Source organism: Vicugna pacos, chromosome 8, assembly GCF_048564905.1.
Source record: "Vicugna pacos chromosome 8, VicPac4, whole genome shotgun sequence".
In the NCBI taxonomy this organism is placed as follows: Eukaryota; Metazoa; Chordata; class Mammalia; order Artiodactyla; family Camelidae; genus Vicugna; species Vicugna pacos.
The window spans coordinates 34621130-34645550 of record NC_132994.1 but is presented as its reverse complement, the minus strand read 5'-3'; the positions used below and the strand labels follow the sequence as shown (position 1 = coordinate 34645550).

General features: G+C 35.1%; 1 protein-coding gene across 14 annotated transcripts in view; it reads left to right on the top strand.

Moving 5' to 3' along the window:
- The window catches only part of LOC102529575 (zinc finger and BTB domain-containing protein 24), a 127487-nt gene that overhangs the window by 54486 nt on the left and 48580 nt on the right, over nt 1–24421 (top strand). For 13 of the 14 annotated variants that reach the window (XR_012074907.1, XR_012074906.1, XR_012074908.1 and 10 more), the window contains 11 exons: nt 265–379; nt 5192–5265; nt 5552–5701; nt 9411–9500; nt 9971–10171; nt 10536–10657; nt 14357–14569; nt 18007–18267; nt 19220–19344; nt 21114–21333; nt 22485–22553. Coding sequence is in view for 10 of the 14 variants with exons in the window: in XM_072965701.1 (XP_072821802.1) it covers nt 265–379; nt 5192–5265; nt 5552–5701; nt 9411–9500; nt 9971–10171; nt 10536–10657; nt 14357–14569; nt 18007–18267; nt 19220–19344; nt 21114–21333; nt 22485–22553 (1640 nt within the window). In the remaining 4 variants the exon portion in view is untranslated. Of the gene's footprint in view, nt 1–264; nt 380–5191; nt 5266–5551; nt 5702–9410; nt 9501–9970; nt 10172–10535; nt 10658–14356; nt 14709–18006; nt 18268–19219; nt 19345–21113; nt 21334–22484; nt 22554–24421 lie in introns of those variants that run through there. The other variant, XM_072965709.1, reaches the window with a different exon arrangement.

Genomic DNA, 24421 nt, shown 5'->3' with positions numbered 1-24421 from the left:
ATATTTCAAAAGAGTTTCCAGAGTGAGAATCTATTATACTACCTCTTTTTATATTTTAGTTATTTTTGCCATGTCAATATATACCTTTCAGAAAGGATTTAAGATGGTTTCTTAAAGAGTTTGGGCTCTAATTACATAAATACTTAAAGGAAAATATATTTGGATATAGGCAGAAATAATTTTTTATTGTTAATTTCTAAAATATATCTCACTATACTTTATAGAGCTTTAGAATTAATATTACTCTCTTTATCTGTATTTCAGGAAAATATTTGCTTAATAGACTGTATTTAGAGAATAAACCAGAAATTGACTCAAAGATTTTAGGAAGATTATTAGATGAACTACTAAAGAAAAAAAAAGAGGAAGAAGCAGAAAGGTAAAATCTACCTGGCAAAATAAAATAAGTTAATAAATGTCTTACAGTTGTTAAATATCTACTTATCATTCATATTTATGAAATATCTTTAATATAAAAATGGTGGTCTACTAACTAGATTCAATTCTAATTCTAAGGAAAACAGTAATTTCTCAAATACTTCCAAAATCTCTAAAGTACAGAGTTGTGGATGTTTTCACAGCCCAAATCAGTCTAAAGCAAACATCTACTTTCAAAAGATACTGTAAAAAAATGAGCACAGGGAAGATATATTTTTTTCTACCATATTTAACTATGACTTAAATAATTTTCCTAACTAGATTCCACAAATTAAAGAAATAATATGATAAAAAGTGAAAATACACTTGTGTGATATGACTAAAATCCAAAGACTAAGTTCTACATAAGAAAAGAACAAGACTAGCTATTTATAACTTACAGGTTCAACATCAAGAATTTATTCTCTAATCTGGGTGCAATGAAGAACTTTTCAAAATGTAAACACATATCCATATGTTCAAGGCTGGGGTCAAGACTAAACTTTAATTAACTATCAAGTTCTTTAGAGTAGAAAATAATGTATAAAAAAAGGGGAGTGGCTTAATTTGCTAATTGTTCTTCCTTGCTGAAACATGCTCTTTAGATAGTAAAAATTATTTAATTTATCCACTGAGATTCCTACTTCTCCAAGTGATAAAGGCTGAGACATTCAAAAACTAAATTTCTTTATATTAACCTGTTAGACTTCCCACTATTGATGATGACACCTATAGAGCTCTCTCAAATGCTATTTCCTTTTCCCCTTCAGATGCTAGCAGTTTGAGCTGACATTTAGGAGAACTCTTTAAACCCTCAAAATTATGGAGCTTGGGTAATTGTTGTGGGGTAAGGGATGGAGGATAGATAACTGATAAGTGTGCATCAGTGTTCATTGTTCACCTAAGTTGGCCATTCCTTTAGGAACTTAACACAAACATATATGAAGTATAATTTAGTTAGATTAGTTAATAAAACTATTGTTTATAACATTGACTAAAAGTATTTGTTAAGACAATAATTGCAAACTTAATTATATTTACTTTTAGCTCTTAAATTGGAGCTACAATCTACTAAGATTTATGGGATTACCTAATTTTTTTCTCGCGTGTGAGAGTCACATATTTGAGAACATACGAGGGTATTGACATAAGAGTAGAACAAAGCTAATGTGATTTCAATTTGTAAACTGGAGGTTTGCTACATTTTAAGTAGATTATAAGTTAAAATAAATATAACCTAAGATGTTTTTAAAGGAAAAAGAGATCTCCACTTTCTCCTAACTCTTAATTTTCACCTTCCTCTTACCATGTGGAATTTTCTGAGCTGTCTCTATAATCAATTTTTATTTCTTTTGATTCTAAATTTTTACATCTTTATAAATTTCTTAATGGCAGAGAATTGCCCTTGAAGCAGGCTTTTCTACAGTTCTATATGTTGTTTGTAAAAATTCTTCACGAATATTTCAAAACATAACCATTTTTTATACATTGCAGAAAATGAAATTTAAAACAGTTGTAAAAGAAAAATATGGTCAGAGACACATTTAAAGGCTTTGCAACTTGGTTGGAAAAGGGATAAAATTAACAGGATTAAGAATTATATCTTGGGGGGAGGGTATAGCTCAGGGGTAGAGTGTGTGCCTAGTATACATAAGGTCCTGGGTTCAATCCCCAGTTCCTGCATTAAAATAAATAAATAAACCTAATTACCTCCCCCAAAACAACTAAACAAAAACAATAAATGAATAAATAAAAATTTTTAAAAAAGAATTAAATCTTTGGCCAAATATCTACAGACATGCTGAATTCTCCAGATTTTCCAGCATCAGTTTCTAAATGTGCCAGGCAAATGCAGGATAATTTCCATTATCACTATTTGTCTTTGACCGATCTGTCCAAGTGGTGTATATAAGTGGCTAGAAACTGGCAGCAAAATTTCTTCCTCCTTATTGTCAGGTCTCAGATTTTTAGCAGCAGGACACAGTATCCAGGTTTTGGATGAAGAAAATCTCACAAAAGAGCCCCACCTGAACTAAGTAGAAAGACTGCTGATTCACACAGAACCAAGTGGGGAAGGAATACAGAAACAGTACCCAGGAGTCTGGGTCTTGAACAAAGAGAATTTGAATTACACCAAGACCTCAGTCTGGATTGCAGAATTTAGAATACAGCGGAAGAACACCCCATATTAAGAAACACACCTGTGGGGAGGAGAGGTGTAGTAATGTCTTTGAAGAGTATATATATAAAGATTTTCGAAGGAAGGGGAAAAGAACACAAAGAACAATGACTATGAGACAATGACCAGCCTATAGAGCAGTCTAAAGAAGACTACCCCAGGGTGGGCTGCTAATATGAATGGGCTCTACTTTACTTCACTGGTCCCCTGTTGGTGAGTATTTGAGTATTTTTAAAGACGCAGTCAACATTCTTATACATGTTTCTTTGTGCAGTAGTGTACCAATACCTGAGGGCTAAATTCCTAGATACAGAATTTCTAGGTCAAAGGTATACTCGTTTTAATCTTTAATAAATAATGTCTTTCTTCATCATATTACTAACTTTCCTCATACTTGTCTTCACCATTAAGGCAGGTTTAGTGCTTCAACCCTGATGAAAAAACAGATTCCCTCAGAGAGCCCAGAAATAAACCCACCCACCTATGATCAATTAATCTTCGACAACCTATGAGCAAATTAATCTTCAGCAAGAATATACAATGGAAAAAAGACAATCTCTTTGACAAGCAGTGTTGGGAAAACTGGACAGCTGCATGCAAATCAGTGAAGTTAGAACACTCTCTCAAACCTTACACAAAAATTAACTCAAAATGGCTTAAAGACTTAAACATAAGACAAGACACTATTACTTCCTAGAAGAGAACAAAGGCAAAACATTCTCTGATATAAATCATAGCAATTTTCTCCTGGGGCAATCTACCTAGGCAGTAGAAATAAAAGCAAAAATAAACAAATGGGGCCTAATTACATTTATTATAAGTTTTTGCACAGCAAAGGAAACCATAAAGAAAATGAAAAGACAACCTACAGAGAAAATATTTGCAAATGATGCAACTGACAAAGGCTTAATTTTTAGAATATACAAACAGCTCATACAACTTAATAATAAAAAAACAAACAACCCAATCCAAAAATGGGCAGAAGACCTAAACAAACATTTCTCCAAAGATATACAAATAACCAATAGGCATATGAAAAAATGTTCAATATTGCTAATTATCAGAGAAATGCTGATCAAAACTACAATGAGGTATCACCTCACACCAGTGAGAATGGCCATCATTAAAAAAATTCACAAATAACAAATGCTGGAGAGGGTGTGGAGAAAAGGGAACCCTCCTACGTTGTTGGTGAGAATATAGTTTGGTGCAGCCATTATGGAAACAGTATGGAAATTTTTTAAAAAACTAAAAATGGGCTCACCCTATGATCCAGCAACCCCACTCCTGGGCATATATCTGGAAGAAACCCTAATTCAAAAAGATACACGCACCCAGTGTTCACAGCAGCACTATTTACAATAGCCAAAATATGGAAGCAACCTAAATGTCCATGAACAGATAACTGGATAAAGAAGTTGTGGTATATATATACAATGGAATGCTACTCAGCCATTAAAAAAAAGAATAAAATAATGCCATTTGCAGCAACATGGATGGACCTGGAGATCATCATACTAAGAGAAGTAAACCAGAAGGAAAGAAAAATATCATATGATACCACTTACAAGTAGAATCTGAAAAAAAAAAAAGACACAAACGTACTTACAAAACAGAGGCAAGACTCATAGACGTAGAAAACAAACATGGTTACAGCTGGGAAAATGGTTGGGGAGAGAATAATTGGGTGTTTGGGATTTGTAGATACTAACTACTATATATAAAGTAGATAAACAACAAGGTCCTACTGTATATAGCACAGGGAACTATATTCAATACCTTGTAGTGGCCTATAATAAAGAATATGAGAAGGAATATATATGTGTAAATGAATCACTATGCTGTACATCAGAAATTAACACAACATTGTAAATCAACTATACTTCAATTAAAAAAAAAAAACAGATTTCCTCCAGATACTTTAATTTCCATGTCCCAAGTCTCTTTAAGTTTCATCATTACTATGTTAAAAAAAAATCAGAAAATGATTTTTCTGATTACAAAGATAAATTTACAAATTTTCTGTGTATTCATATAAAAATTCTTTTAAAGTGAAAAATGTGAAATAAATTTAAAAACTCTCAGAAAGCCACCATTCAGGGATAATTACTATTAACAGTTTGATTCATTTTCTTCTAGTCCTTTAATGATCATCTATATACATTGTAAATACAAAATTAAAATTGTATTAGACATAGCTTTATATTACACTTTTTTTCACTTAACACTATATTGTGAACATTTCTCATTTAATCAGAGGGAAAATGGTACAAATTCTCCCATTCACCTTCTCAACTTGGAGTTAGACAATCTGCTATTCATTTTTCTAGGTTTCCTAGTTAATAGCCAAAATTCTTCAAAGAACATTTCAACTTTTCTTACCAAAAAAGGCATGAAACAAACAAATTTTTAAAAACCCTGAAAATTAACTGGCTTCAATAAACTAAATTAAACATTTATGTTGTAAAGTAAAAGTACAATGAATATTATAAACAATTTACTCTTTATTTTTACCATTATAGACCTTACATTCTATAATATTGTGAGGTATCTGAGTTCCCAAAGATAATTAAATTTTGGACCTTTTCATTTCAGAAAAGCTGCAGAAGAACAGAGACTGAAGGAAGAAAATCAAAGGCTGTTGGAAACAATGAATGCAAAAGCAAAAGGCAAACACAAAATTGATGTGATTCATAATGTGTCATTTGATTTTGTATTGGGACTTCTCTCTGCATTTCCTCTTGGAATGAATCCTTGGGCTAATGTTCCCATAGCACTCTGAGCGTATGACTATAATCCTTTCCCACTGCGTTTTAATAGATAAGAGAGAGAGAGTGTGTATCTGTCTCCCACGTTAAACCCCATGCTCAAGGAGAGCAGGGGCCATTCCCAGTTAAATATTTGTTGACCTAAACTAAGTAATTTATTTCTTCTCATTTTTTCTAAAAACGGAAGAAACCGAAGCCGAAGCTGAAGAGGAGATTGAAGATGAGGAGTCTGAACTTCATGAAGGGTCTGTGGCCGGTGAGGTAGCCAAGGAGACCGGGGGGTCCTTACCTGAGGAACCTGACGTGTTCGAGCTCCCTGGAACTGAACACGAATCAGGTTAGACTTCACTGAGGCTCATGTCCTTAATTCCACTCCTGTCCATTGGCATGCTTGTGTGTGCATGTTTGTGTGTATGTGTCTAATGTTAATAAAATGGAAGCAGGCTTAAGAATAGAGAGATGTGCCCCAGAGCGCAGCCTGTTAGTCCAGATCACATAGCTTGAAGTGCGGTAGGAAAGCCGAGTCTGCTCTGCCCTGGTGCTGCTGCTCGGGAGCAGGGCCTGCTGTGTGATTTGTGGGGCACAGTGTTCAAAGAGCAGGGAAAAAAGAGCCATTAAAGGCTGAAAATACAAAGCTCTTTCTTTTCTTCCATGGTCTCTCTCTTAACATGTCATAGTACTTTTTGTTTTCTATTTAAGGTCATTCTAAGTGAAAAACAATTGAAATTTTAGGTTCTTAGCATGAATTTGGCTGTTCATCTTTATGTTGTGCAATGCCACTGTTAAATGCAGACATAAGAGCACGTAATTCATGTGCAGAATCACTGAAGCTACACAATTTGTATTTTGCAGCTTGTACATGTATATGTATTTCATTCTTATCAGAAAACTAAGTCAGTCTCAGGCACAAAGCTAACTCAACTTTTTATTTCACTTCTTAATATACATGTTTTCTGCCAACACTCTACTGTTAGCTTCCTAATGATTTAGGAAAGACTGAAAGGAAAAGGATCTCTGGGTTGCCCTCTTTTCCTTTCTTTCTGCGTCATCACTTTCAGTCTAAGTGTTCAGCTAATACAAGAAAGTAACATGAGTAAGAAAGGGTGTGATGAGATTCCTTGGTCATTCACGTCTGTTTGATTGCCATCACCTTCATTATGCATCTGGAACAAGTTCTGGTTCAAAGGGAAACCATGGTCTCTCGGGTCTGTCAGCATCCTTCCCTCCCCAACCACTCAGTCACACTTACTACCACATATTGTGGGTCCCCTGGAGTTCCATGCTCCTGTTGGGGCGTCAGAAACACTCATGAGAATGAGATGGCAAATAATGGCAGACACAGATCAGGCATCTCTCTGCTCACACATGTGCTCTATTATCCCTTTGGAATCCCTCTGAATTTTGCTTACAAAACTCCGTCCAAAGGTAAAATTATTTAAAATTTCAAAATGACAAAGAGCATTAACTAAATGCGAGGCCATTCTGAGTGAGAGATCCAGGGCAACAGCACAGGTTGTACACCTGTGAAGCCAGCCTTTCTCAGAGGTCCAGTTTGGTGGGTTGGCAGGGCAGGAAGGAGTCTGTGAGCAACGAAAGTCACTCTCAGGACTGGAGAGTGAGTTAAAGCAGATTTTTTTATATCTCATGGTGAGGAACACATTTTTTCCTTTGGAGTTTGACTTCTACCTTGGTCCACAAGGTAATCATTATCTCTGTCAAGTGAGATGACTGAAGTCTCATTTCAATCCTGTTGTCACTCTAGCCTTCTTAGAATGGAATGATGTGTATTGCTTAGAATTGATGTTTTAAAGGGCAATAACCTATGTATATGGAGGCTGGTTAATCACTTAGCTCATTCCCAATTTTTTTCTCTTTATATACTGGTTAGGTATAAGTCAATTTACATGGAACTTGTGAAAACATGAACTTAGAGTAACCACTGGCTCAAATTACAGTGCTTCATTCCAGGCACTTCAGGGACAATAGAGTCAGCTATTAACAGGCATTGGGAAATTCATCCATTCCTTCAATGAATCTTTATTGAATTTCTTCTAAGTGCCAAGCAAAGCAACAGGCACTTGCCCTACATAATAGGGACTCAGCAGTGATCAAGACAGTTAAGGTCCCTACCCTCAAGGATCTGTCATCCTATGGGGTGAGAAACAAGAATAAACAAATAAACTGGATAATTTCAAATTGTGTTAAGTGCTGTGAAGAAAATCTATGAAGGCACTAAAGCAGTGCCTTGGATATAGTAGGTGTTCAATATATGTTTGTTGAATGAATGAGCAAGGTAGAGACCATGGGGGTGGTTTAGAAGAAACACTAAATTTAACAATAGTAAACCTTGTTGTTGTTGTTGATGTTGTTGTTTTGTTGTTGACTTCTCCCTGAATGGACCAGGTGGAGTAGGGTAACCAACAGGAAGGGTAAATAGAGTGTTTATAAGAACCATCCTTCTCCCCCAACACACACTCTACACACATACACCCCTTTCACTCAAACTTCTTGCCAGGTACTCTCAGATATAGACCTAAAGTTCAAGCTAATGTGCATCAACCTGGTTCAACTTATGATATTTAGTGCTATCTTATATGGCTCTTCTGGAATGAGGCTGGATCTTCTTCATCCCCAACTATTGCGTTCTCTGATTAAGCCAGAAAAGCTGAGACAGTTTAGAATTTTCTGTATATTCTTGGTGCTCTTGTCTTTCTTGGGGTTTATGCTTTTCTTTAGGTCATTGAGCACCTTATAATTAAACATGCTGCCATCGGGTCAGCCCTAGGCTTATCCCCTTCTGCTTCTTGCTTTCTTGAGTATTAGACGTTAAAGATTCTGTAGAAAGAGGACCCAACTCTTACTTTAACTAACTTAGAGGACAGTTTCCACAGTGTTTCAGAATGGCAGAATGGCTACATTTATATACATTGAATATGTATATATATGTTTGGTCTACACAAAAGTTGTGTCTCAGAACTAGGAGAGACTATGGGGTAAGAAGATAGATAATTAGTCCTTCCTTCCCTGACACTGTCTATGCTAGATCTATATGTGGAGCATGTCTTAAATCATCCAGGAAGACAGCTTTTGATCTATATCATCAACAGTGATGTTAGTTGAGATTCGCCTCAGTTTCACCATGTCTGCACCCACAGCTGGGACTTTGGTGTATCATCGCCTTCATTGACACCTTATGGTGTATCTTCACAGGTATCTCAATAAGAAGTTAAAAGAACTGTCAGGCAGTCCTAGTCTGATGCCATGTGGACAGAAGTTTTAATAATATTTAACATTAATTATCAGTTAAAATCTTATGTACCAATTATTATTCTGGTCAATGTCCTTTTGTATATTTAAGAATATTCTTCATTTTCTGCCTTACACTATTAGGTATTTTTATGCCATGCTGAAGCCAAGCAATGGGCTTCTATGCCCACAGTGCAGAAAGCCGAACTCTGACAATGGGTGTTTGCAGCAAAGTAAGAGTTTATTGCAGGGTGCCAAGCAAGGCAGTAGTAGACAAGCCTCGGGTCCACTCTAACTTGGTTTTTGAGTTAGGGATTTTTTAAGGGAAAGAACAAAGAAACTGGAGTTAGTCATCATCTTGTAACATTTCTTAATCATGGTTTTGGGAGACAGGGTGCCTACTGCTTACAAGTCTCTAGTCTGGTGGTCCATGAGCTAGGAGTCTGTGAGCTTTTCTTGCCCTGGAGAAACAACCTGAGTTTGCATAATGATGTTATCAACAACAGCAGTTTTAGCCCTCTGACTCTGATTGATTAGTATTCAGAAAGCACAGAATTGAGGTCAGAGAGAATAAGGAAGGGAATGAAGTTTTGGGTAGAGAAGGTCAATAAACTCAGCAGGAGAACTCTGCTTTAGGGGGACTCAGTTTCAATACTTCACCTAACAAGAACTGTATTTTCAATTAGACATAGTCTATACAGTTCAAATCATTTTGAAATTTTCTTTGTGTCAAAACTATCATAAAGGAACAATGTTTTAAAATTCAAACACTAATTATTAGTTGTTGTTGTTTTTTTAAGTACCTGAACCTGCTGAGGATATTACAGTTGGAACAGAAATTCCAAAAGGATCCAAAGAGGACCTGGCAACTCAAGAATTATTTGAAACAGGTTAGATTATAAAATAAAAGCAGTAAGTGCATAAAAGTGCTCTTCATATTCTTATACAATTGTAGGCATAGTACCAACTTATTACTTATTTCTTTCTATATTGTATGCCAGTTGATATGTGTTATTTAGCTTACTATATTAAAAATGTATCTAGCCAACTTACAATGCTGTTTTTCCATCAAATTTTATTTTATACATTTTATCAACAGTTAAAGTTGCCATGTGAAATTCATATTAATTATCCAAAGGATTTAGGTTTTATTTATGAGTAATAATTCATCTATAGCCAATACAAGGAACAAAGGAGAGTTAAAATATGAATTAATGAATGTATATTATTACTTAGAACACTAAGTTTATTTCTTTTAAATGTTTTAAAAGTATTATAAAGTATAAATTATTTTGTCAATATGACTAAAGATATAATATTTGAAGGTCCTTTTATCTTTCCTTTAACCATTATTAAAAAGTTGTACTACCTGAGTTTCCAGAAGATGCTTATCCTGATGTTCCTGAAATGGAGCCAATTAAAGAGAAGATCACATTTTTCACCTTTGCCTGGAAACTGCTGGAAACAACAATCAATGACTCTTCTGCTCAAATTTTACACTTGGAGATTGCTGACAAAACTCCAGAGGAACTACTTCAAAAAGTGGTTGAGACTATGGAAAGTAAGGACAGTCTGTAAGCATAAGATTTATTGTCATGAGCAGGTAATATTATTAAAAATTTTGTGAAAGTTTAAAGCTTTTCTTGATAGTTTATGAAGAAAAACATTAAATATACCAAGGTGAATATTTAAAATATTTAACAACTCATAGCGCAATCTCTCATAGCTCAGAATAGCTGCAAGGCACAAACAGCGCTGGCCATACTGGCCAGCTGTCACTTAAAGAATTTGTGAAGGCCTATTTGTATATACATTTAAGCTAAGAGATCAGTCATTATAATTGATTTTCCTAATCTTTGACTTCTGTAATATGCTAATACGCTTTTATCCTAAAAAAAAATCTTACCCAATTTTTTTTTTAACAGAACCTTTTCAGTATGCTGGCTGGGAGTTAACTATGGAAGATTATGATGAAGAAACAGAAGATTATCAGGCCGAGGCTGACGCTGATGAGGAGCTAGAAGAGGAAGAAGAAGACGAGGAAGAGGTACAAGTCTTTAGTTACTGCTCACTTACGGCGGTCGCGTCACTGAACGTGCACATATCCAGAGTGGTAACTGGCACTTTTAAACTCCAAGAAAATAACAGCGATCTTCAAGTTTATAAACATTTTCAACACACTTCACCTCCACCCAGCTTCACTTGACCCCTGAAATGCCAGGGCTACATAGGCAGTATATTATAGCCATGAAAAAAGAAAAGGGAAATCTTTACATATTTTTTCCATGTAAAGGTATATAGGTATTAGAGGCAGAACTATTTTATAAATTTAACAAAAGTGACTGTTTTATGTAACGTATAGCAGTGGCATCTTTGAGAGGCTGCTCGCATGGTAACAATGAATAGTTTTCTCAAACTGGAACAGCTCTACTTGTTGTTCCTAAAACTAAAACTAAAATTTGTTTTAGGCACCTATCTACTCCCTTGGCGACACGATTTTTGATAATCATTCTCGACTATGGCCTCCTAATTCAGGCATCTATCAATAATAAGATAGGAAGTGATTCTTTTAATTTGGGGCTTTATCAATAAAACAAAATAATGTATTAAAGTTAAATATTCAGTTGTAGGTTTTAACTTATTGCTGCTTAACTTAAACCCAAATATATTTATGTCAAACAACAAATGTTATGCAGTATGGTTCTGATAACAGCTTCTGGTGCTTTATTGCTAAGGAACTGCTGGCACCTTCAGTCAGGGAGGCCAAAGAATGTGGGTTTTGTCCCACTTCTATTCAGATTCTGCAGTCATCTCTCTGTCATTCTTCTGTGTCCCACTCTGATCTGCAAGAGAAAAGGGTGGTGTCTTTCTTGTATCTGCAGACAATTCTCAGGCTATCTGTGATATACAAAACGTATATTTTTAACTGTGATATCCATTGATAGTAGAGTCTTTTCCTCATCTACAGTCTTTCTAATTTACAATACAAATCAGTTTTACCTGCTTGATTAGCGTCCTAAGTTTGCAAAACAAAGGACTATAAACAAGAAAGCTTAAAACAACACAAATTTATTCTCTCATGGTTCTTGAGGCCAGAATTCTGAAATTAAGGTTTTGGCAGGATATAAAGATAGAGTATTCTCTTGTTCCTAGATCAAAATTTCTAAGGATGTCAATGAGTGTGTATATGTCCATGTATGACTGAAAAATTGTACTGAACACTGGAATTTGACACAACACTGTAAAATGATTATGAATCAATAAAAATGTAAAAAAAAAAAAAATTTCTAAGGATGTGCTCCCATGACTCCTGGCAGCCATGTCTGCCTTATTTGGAAAAAGCAATTGGCAGATGTGATTAAGGATCTCAAGAGGGTATATCATCATTCGTTATCCAGGTGGTCCCTAAGTCCAGTGACAGGTGTCCTTAGAAAAGAAGGAGAAGACACGGAAGAGAAGGCCATGTGTAGACAGAGAGGCAGAAACTGAAGTTAAGCAACCACAAGCCAAGGACTATCTGGAGTCACCAGAAGTTACAACAGGCGATGAAGGCCTCTCCCCAGAGCCTTCAGAGGGAGCATGGCCCTGCCAACACCTTGTTTTCAGAATTCTGGCCTCAGCAAACACTAATCAAAAAAGAAAAAGAAATGGCATTCTAAATATCAGTACAAGTAGAATACAAGGAAAAATACATTAAAACAACAACATAAAAAGATACTTCATGCTATCAAAGATAACCTAGCTGGGCACTAAAGTGGTACAGACGGATTATAATCAGTAAGAGCTATTGCAATAGGGAAGAGTCCAGTGTGACCTGAACTGCCATTTAGACAGAGGCGAATGGACATTTTAAAGAGAGAATGAGGGAGTAGGGAGAGGGGCAAGAAGGTGCCCTGTTGAGTCAAGGAAATGAAAAATTGTAGAAGGTTAACTAGTGTAAATGCAATTAGGCCAGCTGTGTCTGCTTGCTGGCATTTACTCCCATTAGATTCTGTCCTCCCACAGAGGCCCTGTGTTCAAGTGTCAGCTGGAATGAGCAATAGATTTTTTTAGCAGTGTTGAGCTATCTCAGGCAGACTTTTAAGGGGGAGTAGGATCATTTTAGGGATGTGGCCTTGAGCTGTTGAAAACTATGTTACTGTTTAAGTCCTTTTTTCCCCCAGCTTTATTGAGATATAATTGACATATAGTATTGTGTAAGTTTATGTTATACAGCCTTCATTTTTATTTGCTATGTCTGGCAACAATACTTTAAGTGCACTTATTGAAAAACAAGAAAGACCAGAATAGTTAATTAAGCATTCAACTTAAGAACCTAGAAAAAAGGCACAAAATATACCAAAAGAAAGTAGAAAGAAGGAGATTAAAGGCAAAAATTAATGAGTAGGAAAACAAGACCAAATAAAAATAGGAGATCTAATTGCAAAAAATGAAAAGTTGGTTCACTGGCAGAGGCAATAAAATACACAAACTTGTGTCAAGTAGAATCAGGTAAAAAGAAGAAGCGATAAACAACATTTGAAACAAATGAGTATATAATCAGATTCTTAAAAACAGAGTTTTATTTAATTATAAGAACTTTATACTAATAAATTTTAAAGTCAAGATGAAAAGGATTTTCAGAATATGGATTACTAAAATTTTCTTGGGACGAAAAATAAAAGCCAAGCAAACAAAAATAGTTGTGGAGAGTTACAGGACCTTTCTTATTACTTAGATAATTCCTATGTTATTTAAATCTTCCACGTCATGGAAAAAGATCAGTACTTTCCAGCTCATGTTGAAGCTTCCATAACCCTGATACAAAAATTGAACCAGAATAACACAAGAAAAGTTGAGATTAATCTTTTTTTTTGTACCTTTATAGAAAGTTGTTTATTATATCTCGTTTTGGGGGAAAAAAGGGTGCATGTTGTAGAATAATCAGGTAAAGTATTATTCCATTGGTATTTTTTAAATATATTTGTTCCTGAATGTATGTCTATTTTTAGATGTTGATATGTAGAATATACTTAGAAAAAGGGGTCTGGAAAGATACACACAAAACTATTGAGTGTTAATATAGTATTGGAAGGGAAAAGGTGAGAGGGGATTTTCACTCTTTATGCATTGTGATATGTTTTGAATATTTGTACAATAGGCATGCACTGTATAACACAGAAAATTATTTTTTAATGTGCTTTGACTGCTTCAAATAAATTGTAAGAGTCCTTAAAGGACTTTACACACAGTTTATCTGTCACAAATGAAATACATTACACGTTTCCAACTGAACAAAATATTTCCAAATTATTTAATTATATATCCACTGAGAAGGAAACAAAGCAAATCCTGAAGCATCTCCCATTTTATTTTCAATGGGTAAGAAGTTATGACCCTGACTCAGCTTTTACTTCTTGGAAATAATTTTATTTTAGAAACTGGCCTCACAATGACCCTGCACCAGCACATCCTGGTGTTTTTCATCACACCTTTGTCAGTAGAGGGCTGGAGACACCTTCATTCTCAGTGCTGCTTTATTTTCTTTATAAAATAAAGGTGCTTGAGATGTGAACTCAGAGGGATATGAGAAACTGGTTTTTTAATTAATTAAAATATATAAGAACTGGCCTTTTGTGAATAGTTTTAAAGGTGTATTGTTATGGATTAAATACTATTCAAGATGCATTATTTTTTTAATCCCTCTTTAGTGCTGCATCAAAACATTTTTTAATCGTGTTCTCCAAACTTTGAATAATATTTCTAGAATGAAGACAGAATTAAAGAGAAGAAAAGGCACTTGGGAGATACAAAGCATTTTTGTCCAGTGGTTCTCAAAGAAAACTTCATCCTACAACCAGGCAGCGTAGAAGAAGCAGCTAAATATCGAGAAAGGATCTATTACTTTTCAAGTCCTGAGGCTAAAGAAAAGTTTTTGGAGCAACCTGAGGTGTACGTGGCTCATGAAGAACCACTAAAGGTGAAAACAATATGCCCATCCTAACGATTGTTCCTGTGTACTTTTTAGGGACTTATTACCGACATCCATTATTTCACTCAATAGTGAAGTCCCCAATCTAATATAATAATGCTGTGGAAATAGCTAAGTTCCAAGAACAGCTTTTTGGAATAAAAACTAATTGCTCTATTTTGATTTCTTCAGTAATACCTTGTGTCAAACCAGTTGATATCTTTTTAGCTGAAGAAGAAAGACACAGCTGAATTTATTGCTTATAAATTTATTGGATTTATTTTATTGCTTAATCATTTTGAAGTACCATTATAACATCTAGTTCTTGTTAGACATTTTTCACACAGCATTTTTATATGTGATTTTGCCATTGTGGATATGAAATAGTACGTAGGAAATCTTTGGGCATGTCATCCTTTGTTTCTCTTAATTATTTGATTAGTATAATTCCCTAGAATGGGATTATAAGATCAAAGTATATAAATTCCAATATATTATCACAACTTTCAATAATACCAATGCCTTATTAAACAGAACATATAGAACACAGTTTAAACTCCTGTGGATAATTTGGGCTATTTTCATGGACCTCAATTTATATATGGTGCCCATGGAGACTATCGAAGTACACAAATGGTTGTTCCTCTTGCCCTGCTGGTGACGTGAGTCACTTAGGAATGTGGCCTTTTGTCTTCTTTTGGTGCTTTGCTTTCCTCATAGTCTGTTTCACTGCTTGTGATCTATTGCCTTGTTTTACACATATCCCTCTGGACAGGAGCCTGAAATCTTGATAGTGATTCCACTGTTTTTCTGCAGAGTATTATGTATCTACATCCCTTCACTTCATAACTACTTGAATACGCTCTGAATTCCATACAGCTCTAGATTGCTAGAGGTTTAACCTGTGGTTGAGTGAGGTGTTTACAGCAATTTCACCACTGAGGGATTTAAAATGTGACCCTAAGTTATGGTGTGAGACTGCACCTACATAACTTTGTAACACTTTATTTTCATTATTCACTATTCTGTTTTTCATTATTTCTTTTTTTCAAGGGATGCATCAGTTGACTTTAATCTTATCACATGACCAATTTTTCTTATTGAGTTATAATTGGCATACAATATTATACTAGTTTCAGGTGTGCAACATAGTGGTTTGACATTTATGTATATTGTGAAACGATCACCAAGATAAATCTAGTAACCCTCTGTCACCATATAAAGTTACTACAATATTGTTTCCTATCTTCCCTATGCTGTATGTTACATCACATGACATATTTATTTTATGGCTAAAAGTTTGTACCTCTTAATCCCCTTTACCTATTTCTCCCATCTCCCCATTCCACATCCCCTCTGGCAACCACCAGTTTGTTCTCTGTGTCTATGAGTCTATTTCTGTTTTGTTATGTTTATTTCCTTGTTTTGGTTTTTAGATTCCACATATAAGTGAAATAATACAATATTTGTCTGTCTCTGTCTGACTTATTTCCTTTAGCATAATACCCTCTAGGTCCATCATGTTGTCACAAGTGGCAAGATTTCATTCTTTTTATGGCTAATATTCCAGTGTGTGTATGTCTATATGTGTGTGTGTGTGTGTGTGTGTATGTTTGTACCACATCTTCTTTAACCATTCATCTGTCAATGGACGTTTAGGTTGCTTCCATATCTTATGTATTATAAATAATTCTGGGATGAACATAGTGGTAAATATATATTTTCTAATTAGTGTTTTCATTTTCTTCAGATAAAAACACAGAAGGAGAATTGCTGGATCACAAGAAAGTTCTATTTTTAGTTTTCTGAGGAACCTCCATGCTGTTTTCCATAGTGGCTACACCAATTTACAGTCCCACCAACAGTGCATGAGGGTTCTCTTTTCTCCACATCCTCACCAATACTTGTTTCCTGTCTCTTGAGTGATAATCATTCTCACAGGTGTAAGATGATAGCTCACTGTGGTTTCGATTTGCATTTCCGTGATAATTAGTGATGTTGAGTATCTTTTCATGTCATGCCCAATATACCTAATGATGAAATTCAACTGACTATGGAATCAGTTCCACGGGAAGCTATAAACTGAGAGTGATGAAGGGTGGTCACCCAGAGAGAAATCCAGATATAATTAACAGAAGAGTGAATAAATGCTGAGTAGCAAAATCAACAGATGTTTACATAATGGTCTTCCTCTTGTTTTTGTGGGTTTTTCACACCCTTGGTTTGCTGAAACACATTTTCAACTAACTTTCTTCATATCTGAAAATGTCGTTATTTGATTCTTATATACGTTTGATAATTGGTATGGGCATAGAATTCTGGTTGAAAATTATCCACTTTCAGAGTATTAAAAATACTGCTTTATTTTTGGTAGCATCCAGTGTCACTAGGCTGATTCCAATTTCTTGGTGGATTGCTTTATTTTTAAAATATCTGAAAGCTCTTAAGAGCGTCTTTTCATTTTTTGTGTTCTTAAAATTGTCCAGGATCTTTTTTATTTATTGCACTTGACCCACAGTGCATATTTAATCTGAAATTGTATGTTTTTCATGCTAGGAAATCTCAGTATTTCACAGTACTATTGAACTTTTTACTTAAGCAATTATAGTTTTAATCTCTAAGAGCTCTTTCTTTTCTCTGAGGTCTTTTTTTCAAATATCCTCTTCTTTTGTGGACTTATCATCTTCTTAAATTTCTTTTTTTTTTAATTTCCCTTTTCCCTGAATTACCTGACTCTTCTTTCTTCTGTATTTTCTCTGATATTTTTTCCCTGCATCTTTAAACTCTTCTCTGAGCATTTTCTTCACAAGGACAGAAGGGGATGAGGCTGTCTGTGCTCCTTGCTTTCCTCCCCTGCTCGCCATCCATTACTGCCAGCCCCTTTGAGGCTCATTCACTCCAGTTGTATCACCACCTCCCCACTCCTCACGTTCACGAAAGATTTAGCAGCTCCTTCATCCCAGCTCTCACCATTGTGCTTGACAGTTTCAGCATCAATGGACAATTCACACATCTGGACCTCTGTGGGGTCTCTGGTTTCAGGCTTTCCCATCTCCAGTACAGAGATTACAGGAATTAATGAAGGAGCGTCTAATGTTCCATTATCGATGGACTTTTTGTTTGGTAGGGAGGTTTTGTTGTTGTTGTTTTTATCATGCTAAGAAAGTGTCTTTCCATTCTTCCTTAATTAGAACTTTCTTAAAAACCATAACTAATTTTATTTAATGCCTTTTGGCACTTAATATCAAGATGATCTTTCTCTGAGGACCATGGTTGATGCAATGAGTCATGTTAATTGATATACTAAATCGAAACATCCTTGGTTTGTGAAGTGATAGTTCAGCCTTTGGGAGGGCAGTTAATAGTCCTTAGTTTTTCTAAATTACTCAAAGTTCCCTTTTCTTCCCTCTGTCCCACTTACCCCTGACCCCACTCACCTGTGGCAGGCTCCTCCATTAAGAATATGCCTTCTAGGCCCCCGTGGCTCTGGCAAAACTGTCTGTGGAAGACAGCTGGCAGAAAAATTCGGCATTTTTCACATTCAGTTTGAAGAATTTCTTCAAGAAAAACTAATGCTCAAAACTGAAAAGAAAATTGGACCTGAATATGAGGACGATTCTGAGGAAGAACAATTTGCAAAACAAGAACTTGAAGAACTTGCAATTCAGGCCAATGTTACAATTGAAGAAGAAAATATGAAGAAGTTGGTAAGAATATTAATACTCTCTTTGTAGATAATTGTGCTTACTGGTATTACTTTGGGAGAGTAGAATATAAGCAGTATAAAACTCTACAAAGTTTCCAAAAAGAAGAAAAAATTAGCCCATAAAAGTCATTTAAGAGTCATCCTCTCCATATGTTGACTACAGATCTTATGATCATATAGAATATAAAATACTGGGTTTTCCATGACTCTAATAAAAATTGGAAAAGCTTTCCCTGACAAAACTGTTGTATGGCATTTATTTGGAACTATGTTATTGAATATGTCTGACCTAGACTGTAAGATTTTCCATTATTGTATTCTCTGTTTTCTATCAAATATCATAAAAATCTGCCCCAGCACCAATGGAGATCCTAAAATATTCATTTCTAATGATACCTCATAAAAATTTTGTATATATCTCTTCAGTGGTTTCTATCTGGGGGTGTGAAAAGAAAGTATCTAATTGTAACTCACTTTTAAACTATTTCTGATATACCTAGACCCTTTTCTTCTCAAACAATCCCCTGTAAATGGATGCAGGTACAGATTGTTTTCCAGATGACTGCTTGCCTGGCCCATCCTTTAGTCAGGATCTAGACTGAATAATTATAAGATAGATGATAAAAATCAATTAAGCCTTATAGGTGTGTGATGTAGAGTGAACAAGGTTTTAGCAAAAAGTGATGAGCCAGATAATCCTGAGGCCTTGTGTGAAAACCAGTCATGCTAATTACTAGTAATTCCTCTTAGCTATAGTAGATATAATTTAATAGTTAAAACCATATTAAATATTAGTTTAAAGAAAAGAGCTCAGATTTTAAAAGGTTTACAAGCAGCCATATAAAAACTGACCTGAGGAAAACAAATCTTTTCCTAATCAACTATGTAACATAATATTCTTTGTTGACACAGAGTTTAAAATTTTTGTTTTGTTTTCTACTTTTTGTTTGTAGCCTCATGAAGTACAATTTACAGAAGAAGAAGAAGCAATCAGATTAAATCTAACAGAAAATGAGCCATTGCCTCCTGAAATTCTTGAAGGAATACTTTCTGAGTGGTGGTTTAAGGAACCAATACGGTATCTTATTTGTTATAGGCTTGTACATTTATTGACTTTTATGTGCTTTATTCTTAAAAGTTAAAATGTAACCAACATAAACTTAAGAATTTTCTCCCTTACTCTCAGGTAAACTGGTGATTCTACACATTAAAAATATCTAAGGAACTATTTTAAAAATGCTGATGCCAGGGGCCCCACCCCAAAACAATTGAATCAAAATTGTTAGAGGTATGAGGTTGGGAGCTGGGCATTGGTGTTCTTTAGAGTTCCCCAGTTGATTGTAATGTGTGATTGTGGTTAAGGACCCATATTCTAAAGCTCATGGTGTACCAGACTCCTTTCCTTGTAACCTTTTAACAATTACAGCGAAGACCACTGTCAACTTTAAGAAAAACGCACAACCTGAGAATTGTGAGTTTAAGTTTTATTTAGGGTCTTACTGAAGACTATAGCCTGGGAGACAGCTCTGAAGAACTGCTCCAAAGAGGTAGCGATAGAGCTAGTATATATATGAATTTTTTTGTCTAGGGAATACTGCAGTCAAGCATACATCTTGGGAAAAGATTACTGCTAATCACAAAGAACAGCTATCTCAAGTTAATGATTTTAGTGCTTTTCTGTGTATAAGAAGAAGCAAGAATCTGGAGTCATTGAAATTCTTCCTGAGATATGCATCTAACTATCTAGAGGCTCATTTATCCAAAGCACAGAGTGCATCTCTATAGAAAAGGACACATATCTTACAGCCAAAATATGTAAATTTTTCCCATTTAATAAGAAAGAAAATCATATTTCTAAATGCCAGTTAAGAGCCGAAATTGTCAAACGTTTATGAAAGTCCTATTTATATGAAGAAAACATATTTAAATATAAATAGTTAAAGGGGGAGGTTATAGTTTAAGTGGTAATAAGTATGCTTAGCATGCGCAAGGTCCTGGGTTCAATCCCCAGTACCTCCTCTAAAAGTAAGTAAATAAATATACCTAATTACTTCCCTCCCTCCTAAAAATAAATAAAATAAAAATAAGTTTAAAATATATATATATATGTAAATAGTTAAAACAAACCAAGTTTTTGATAAATGGATAAACTCTCATTCAAAAAGGGACCGATATCGACTGTCAACTAAACCAAGCCAAATTCTCAAAGCCTGATTTTTTAAAAAATACTCCCTAATGAAAATGTGTTATCATTCCAAGTTATTTTCATGATTCTTAAAGTTTCATCACACTTGGGCAAGTTTTTGAATATGATCATCTTACACATATGAGCCAAGAAAACATTAATAATTGTCACTGGTTACAAAGGGAGCCAGGGAAGAGGATATGAATTGTCTCATGAAAAAAACATCATTAGAAGAAAAATGGCTACAAGGTAAGGATTCTCAGTAGAAGGAGGGGCCAGCCAAGTAAACTCGTTGCATAAAGGGTGACACATTCCCTAGGCTGGGCACTCATCCCAAGCAGAGAACTTATTTTCTCCTGCCCTATGATCTTCTCACAACTTTTAGTAAGCTTCTAATTAATAGTCATTATCTATAAACTGATTAACTGCAATTTTATACTGTAAACATAAGTATAAAATGTTATCATTTTAATCTAATTTCATACATCTGGGAGAAGAAACACCATGTTTACACAAGTAGAAATATTAAAAGAAATTAAAGATACTGCAGAAAACTTTTTAAACTATTCATTGGACTCCCTTATAAAGTTGAGATTTATTTTCATTTTTAAATCAATATTTATAATATAACATTTTAAGTAAATTATAAAATTTTCACCTAGTTCCACAGGTTTTATTTTAGATGGTTTCCCACGATATCCTGATGAGGTCGAGTTTCTGGGGGAACATGGATTTTTCCCAGATGCTGCTGTTTTTATACAAGTTGATGATCGAGATATTTCTGATCGCCTCCTTCCTACCCAAATTGGAAAGTGGAAAGTGAAACAACAGAGGAAACTAGAAAGGAAAAAGCTCATCAAAGAAATGAAGGCAAAAATCAAGGTAGGGTTTGAGAAGAAAATGAAAGAATATACAAATTGCCGTGCTCAGGACAGTGATGGCATCTGGCAGACATGCAATAAGTAATTAAACTTCACTGACCACTACTTATTCGAGTGAAAGGACTGAAGGTAAAGCAAACTCAGAATATGTGTGTGTTTTATTGTGCATGCTTTGCATTTCCTAGTGGTATATACAGTGGTTTCTGTGTATGTCTTGAAAACTCCAAGGAGACTGGCTTTTCATAACTCTACAGTTAAAGCACCTACGGTAAAACTCTAGTTTAAAAAGAGGAAATAATAAGGGTTTTTGTAACTCTCATCCTCTGAAAAGCTGCAGGATCTCTCTGGGGCTCATAAACTAAACTAATTTGATTCCACTCAGTTTTATAATTCTATCTACAAGTGTATCTTGAATGTCAACAAAACATGAATTATCTGGAATGTATACTCAGTAGTTGCCAGATAAAAGGAGCAGAGTCCTGCTGGCCTAGACCAAAGCCCCCAGGGCATGTCTTTAAGGCACCTCTCTGATCTCCCAGTATTTAAAGGGACTTCAATTTTGAGAGCCTGAGCCAATGAGCTTCAAAACCCAAGGGGTGCTGATTAGTTTTTATGCAAGCTTTAAGGTCACATCAGACAACCCATTCACAGCATTAGATTTAGAGGCCCCTAGAAATACTAGTGGATTACCCTGACACACTGTGTCTGTGAATGTATCCAAAGTACATATGCTTTCCTTACATGTATATGTGTTTTAGGTTATTTTAGACAATTACATTTTAATCATACAATAAAAGATTATCAAACATTTTCAGTTAAAAGCCTCCAAATATTTCCCTATTTTTTCCATGTGCAAAATCCACTTCCTCATCAAAAGCAAACAAATAAGTAATACATTTTGAAAAGGAATTCTAAAATTTGTAGAAAAAGTGACTGATCCCAAGTGCTATTGATCATTTGGGAAGGAAATAGCTGACCAAGTGGTCCAGAAGTACAGAGATGTAAGTAACATAATTCCCACCATCACCTGCTTTTCTGGAAAGTACACAGTCCTTCTGCCCAAATGTTATTCCCACATTGGGGAAAAAATATTAATACATAGAAATAATCTTATCATTATCCATTAACATTTTTAATCTCTTTCTTTGACAGGAAAATATGATTTCTAAAAGAAGGGCTGAACTTATAATAGAGAGAGAGAAGAAAAGAAAAGGGGGGGAGGTAAGTAAATAAAACTGCTTTTAAAAAAAGCAGGACACACACATATATAACATATTTTGCATATATATAAAATCTCAACAATATAAAATAAAAATATGCATTGAAGTCTTGAAGGAAATATAGAGTTTATGCACAAGTACTGAGATTATGTATCATTTTTATTTTCTTTACACTTTTTGGTGTTCTATTACTATTTACAATGAGCTTTTATTACTTTTATAATCAGAAAAGTGAACATTTTTAAAGGAAAGACCACTAAGGATGTTTCAGTAATCTAATACAAAATATAATAATACTACATTAAATTGTGCTTCTAGTGGATTTCCATTTGTGCTTTTCACACTTCAGCCCATGCCACAGGGTGATGGGCTGGGAGCTTGGGAGTGAGGTCTGGACAGAGAATCTGTGAAGTTGTGCTGGAACTCAAATATAGATTTCCTCAAGATAAAGAATGGAATGGGGCAGAGCCTATGGACCCTCAGAGTCATGTACTGTGCAGGATGCTTAGTACTGTTCCCCTTATCCATCTGCTGATTTTTTTTTAAGGTAAACCTTGAAGATCATGAATTTTATTTTGTTTAGAAGAGCTAGTCCCAAATTGACCTAGCTGACACAAATGCTATAGCCAAGCAATTCAGAAGTGCTGAAGTTAAAGAGGAGAGGGAGTTCTGTAAGGGACCTGAGGCTCATGCTTGTAGTCATCTTACCAGTGACCGTGTAACCAAGGCAAAAGATAGGATAGCCCCTGTCTTCTTCCATTTCCTTCTGGCTTAAGGACCCTTGTAGTGTCTTTTCAAGGCTGAACCTCTTGTAATCTGATTTCGATCTGCATAAAAATGTTCAACAAAGGGAAGGAGAAAAGAGAAATAATGGAAAATATGACTTGCTACATGTGCAACCGTGTATCATCCTCCTGATATGGTTATGATGGACTTATAAACAGAGGACTGTTAGTAAAATGCAACTGTAACTGTGGGTCAAAACATTGCAGAAGAAGAATTGGAATAATTGTTTCTTTGTCTAAAGTATTTACAACCAAAAATAAATCTAAAACCATTAGGCTGAGAAAGTCATGGCACCATGTACGGATCAAAATCCTCCTATTTATTATTTGCCTTGATCTTCATTCACCCATTCAGTCAGCCCATCAGCATATCTTGACTGAGTACTCACTGCGAGCCTGACACTATTTCAGACACTGGAGTATCAGTCATGAGCAAAATTGACGGAAGTCTCTGGCCTCATTCTCATGCTCATTCCCTGAATAAACATGTTCTGAAAGTCTAGTCTATTCAAGGCATCATGCTAATATTCAGAATCAAAAAGACAGACATCTTAACCTGGGATCAAGCACAGTTAACTCCCTTTAGTCCTTGGGAGTCCCTCGTGGTCCCTTTAAGAATCACTTCAAATGTCTCAGCAACGTATTTTTAAGAGTCCAGACTTTAGTGTTAACCAGACCCAAACTGGTATCCTCCCTCTTACTCGGAGCTCTTTTGACTTTGTTCACTGCTGGCCCCCAGTGCCTAACATAGTGCTGACACATGACAGGCCCTCAGCTTACATTTGTTTTGTTGCTGCTGTATAACATTGAGCAAGTTGTTTAACCTCTCTGAGCCCGGATTCCTTTTCATTATAAAATGGGAAGAGTAATAATATTTAGTTCCCTAATTAGTAATACTTTAATTTCCCTTTGCTGGTCTTCAGTTAAATCTTTTTCTTAAGAATTAGTCTTTAGGATAAATTAACATTTTTTTCTTTAATTTTTTCTTCCACATTTATTGAGCTATAACTGAAGTACAGCACTAAGTTTAAGGTGTACAATATGATTTCACTTACATACATCATGAAATGATTCTCACAATAAG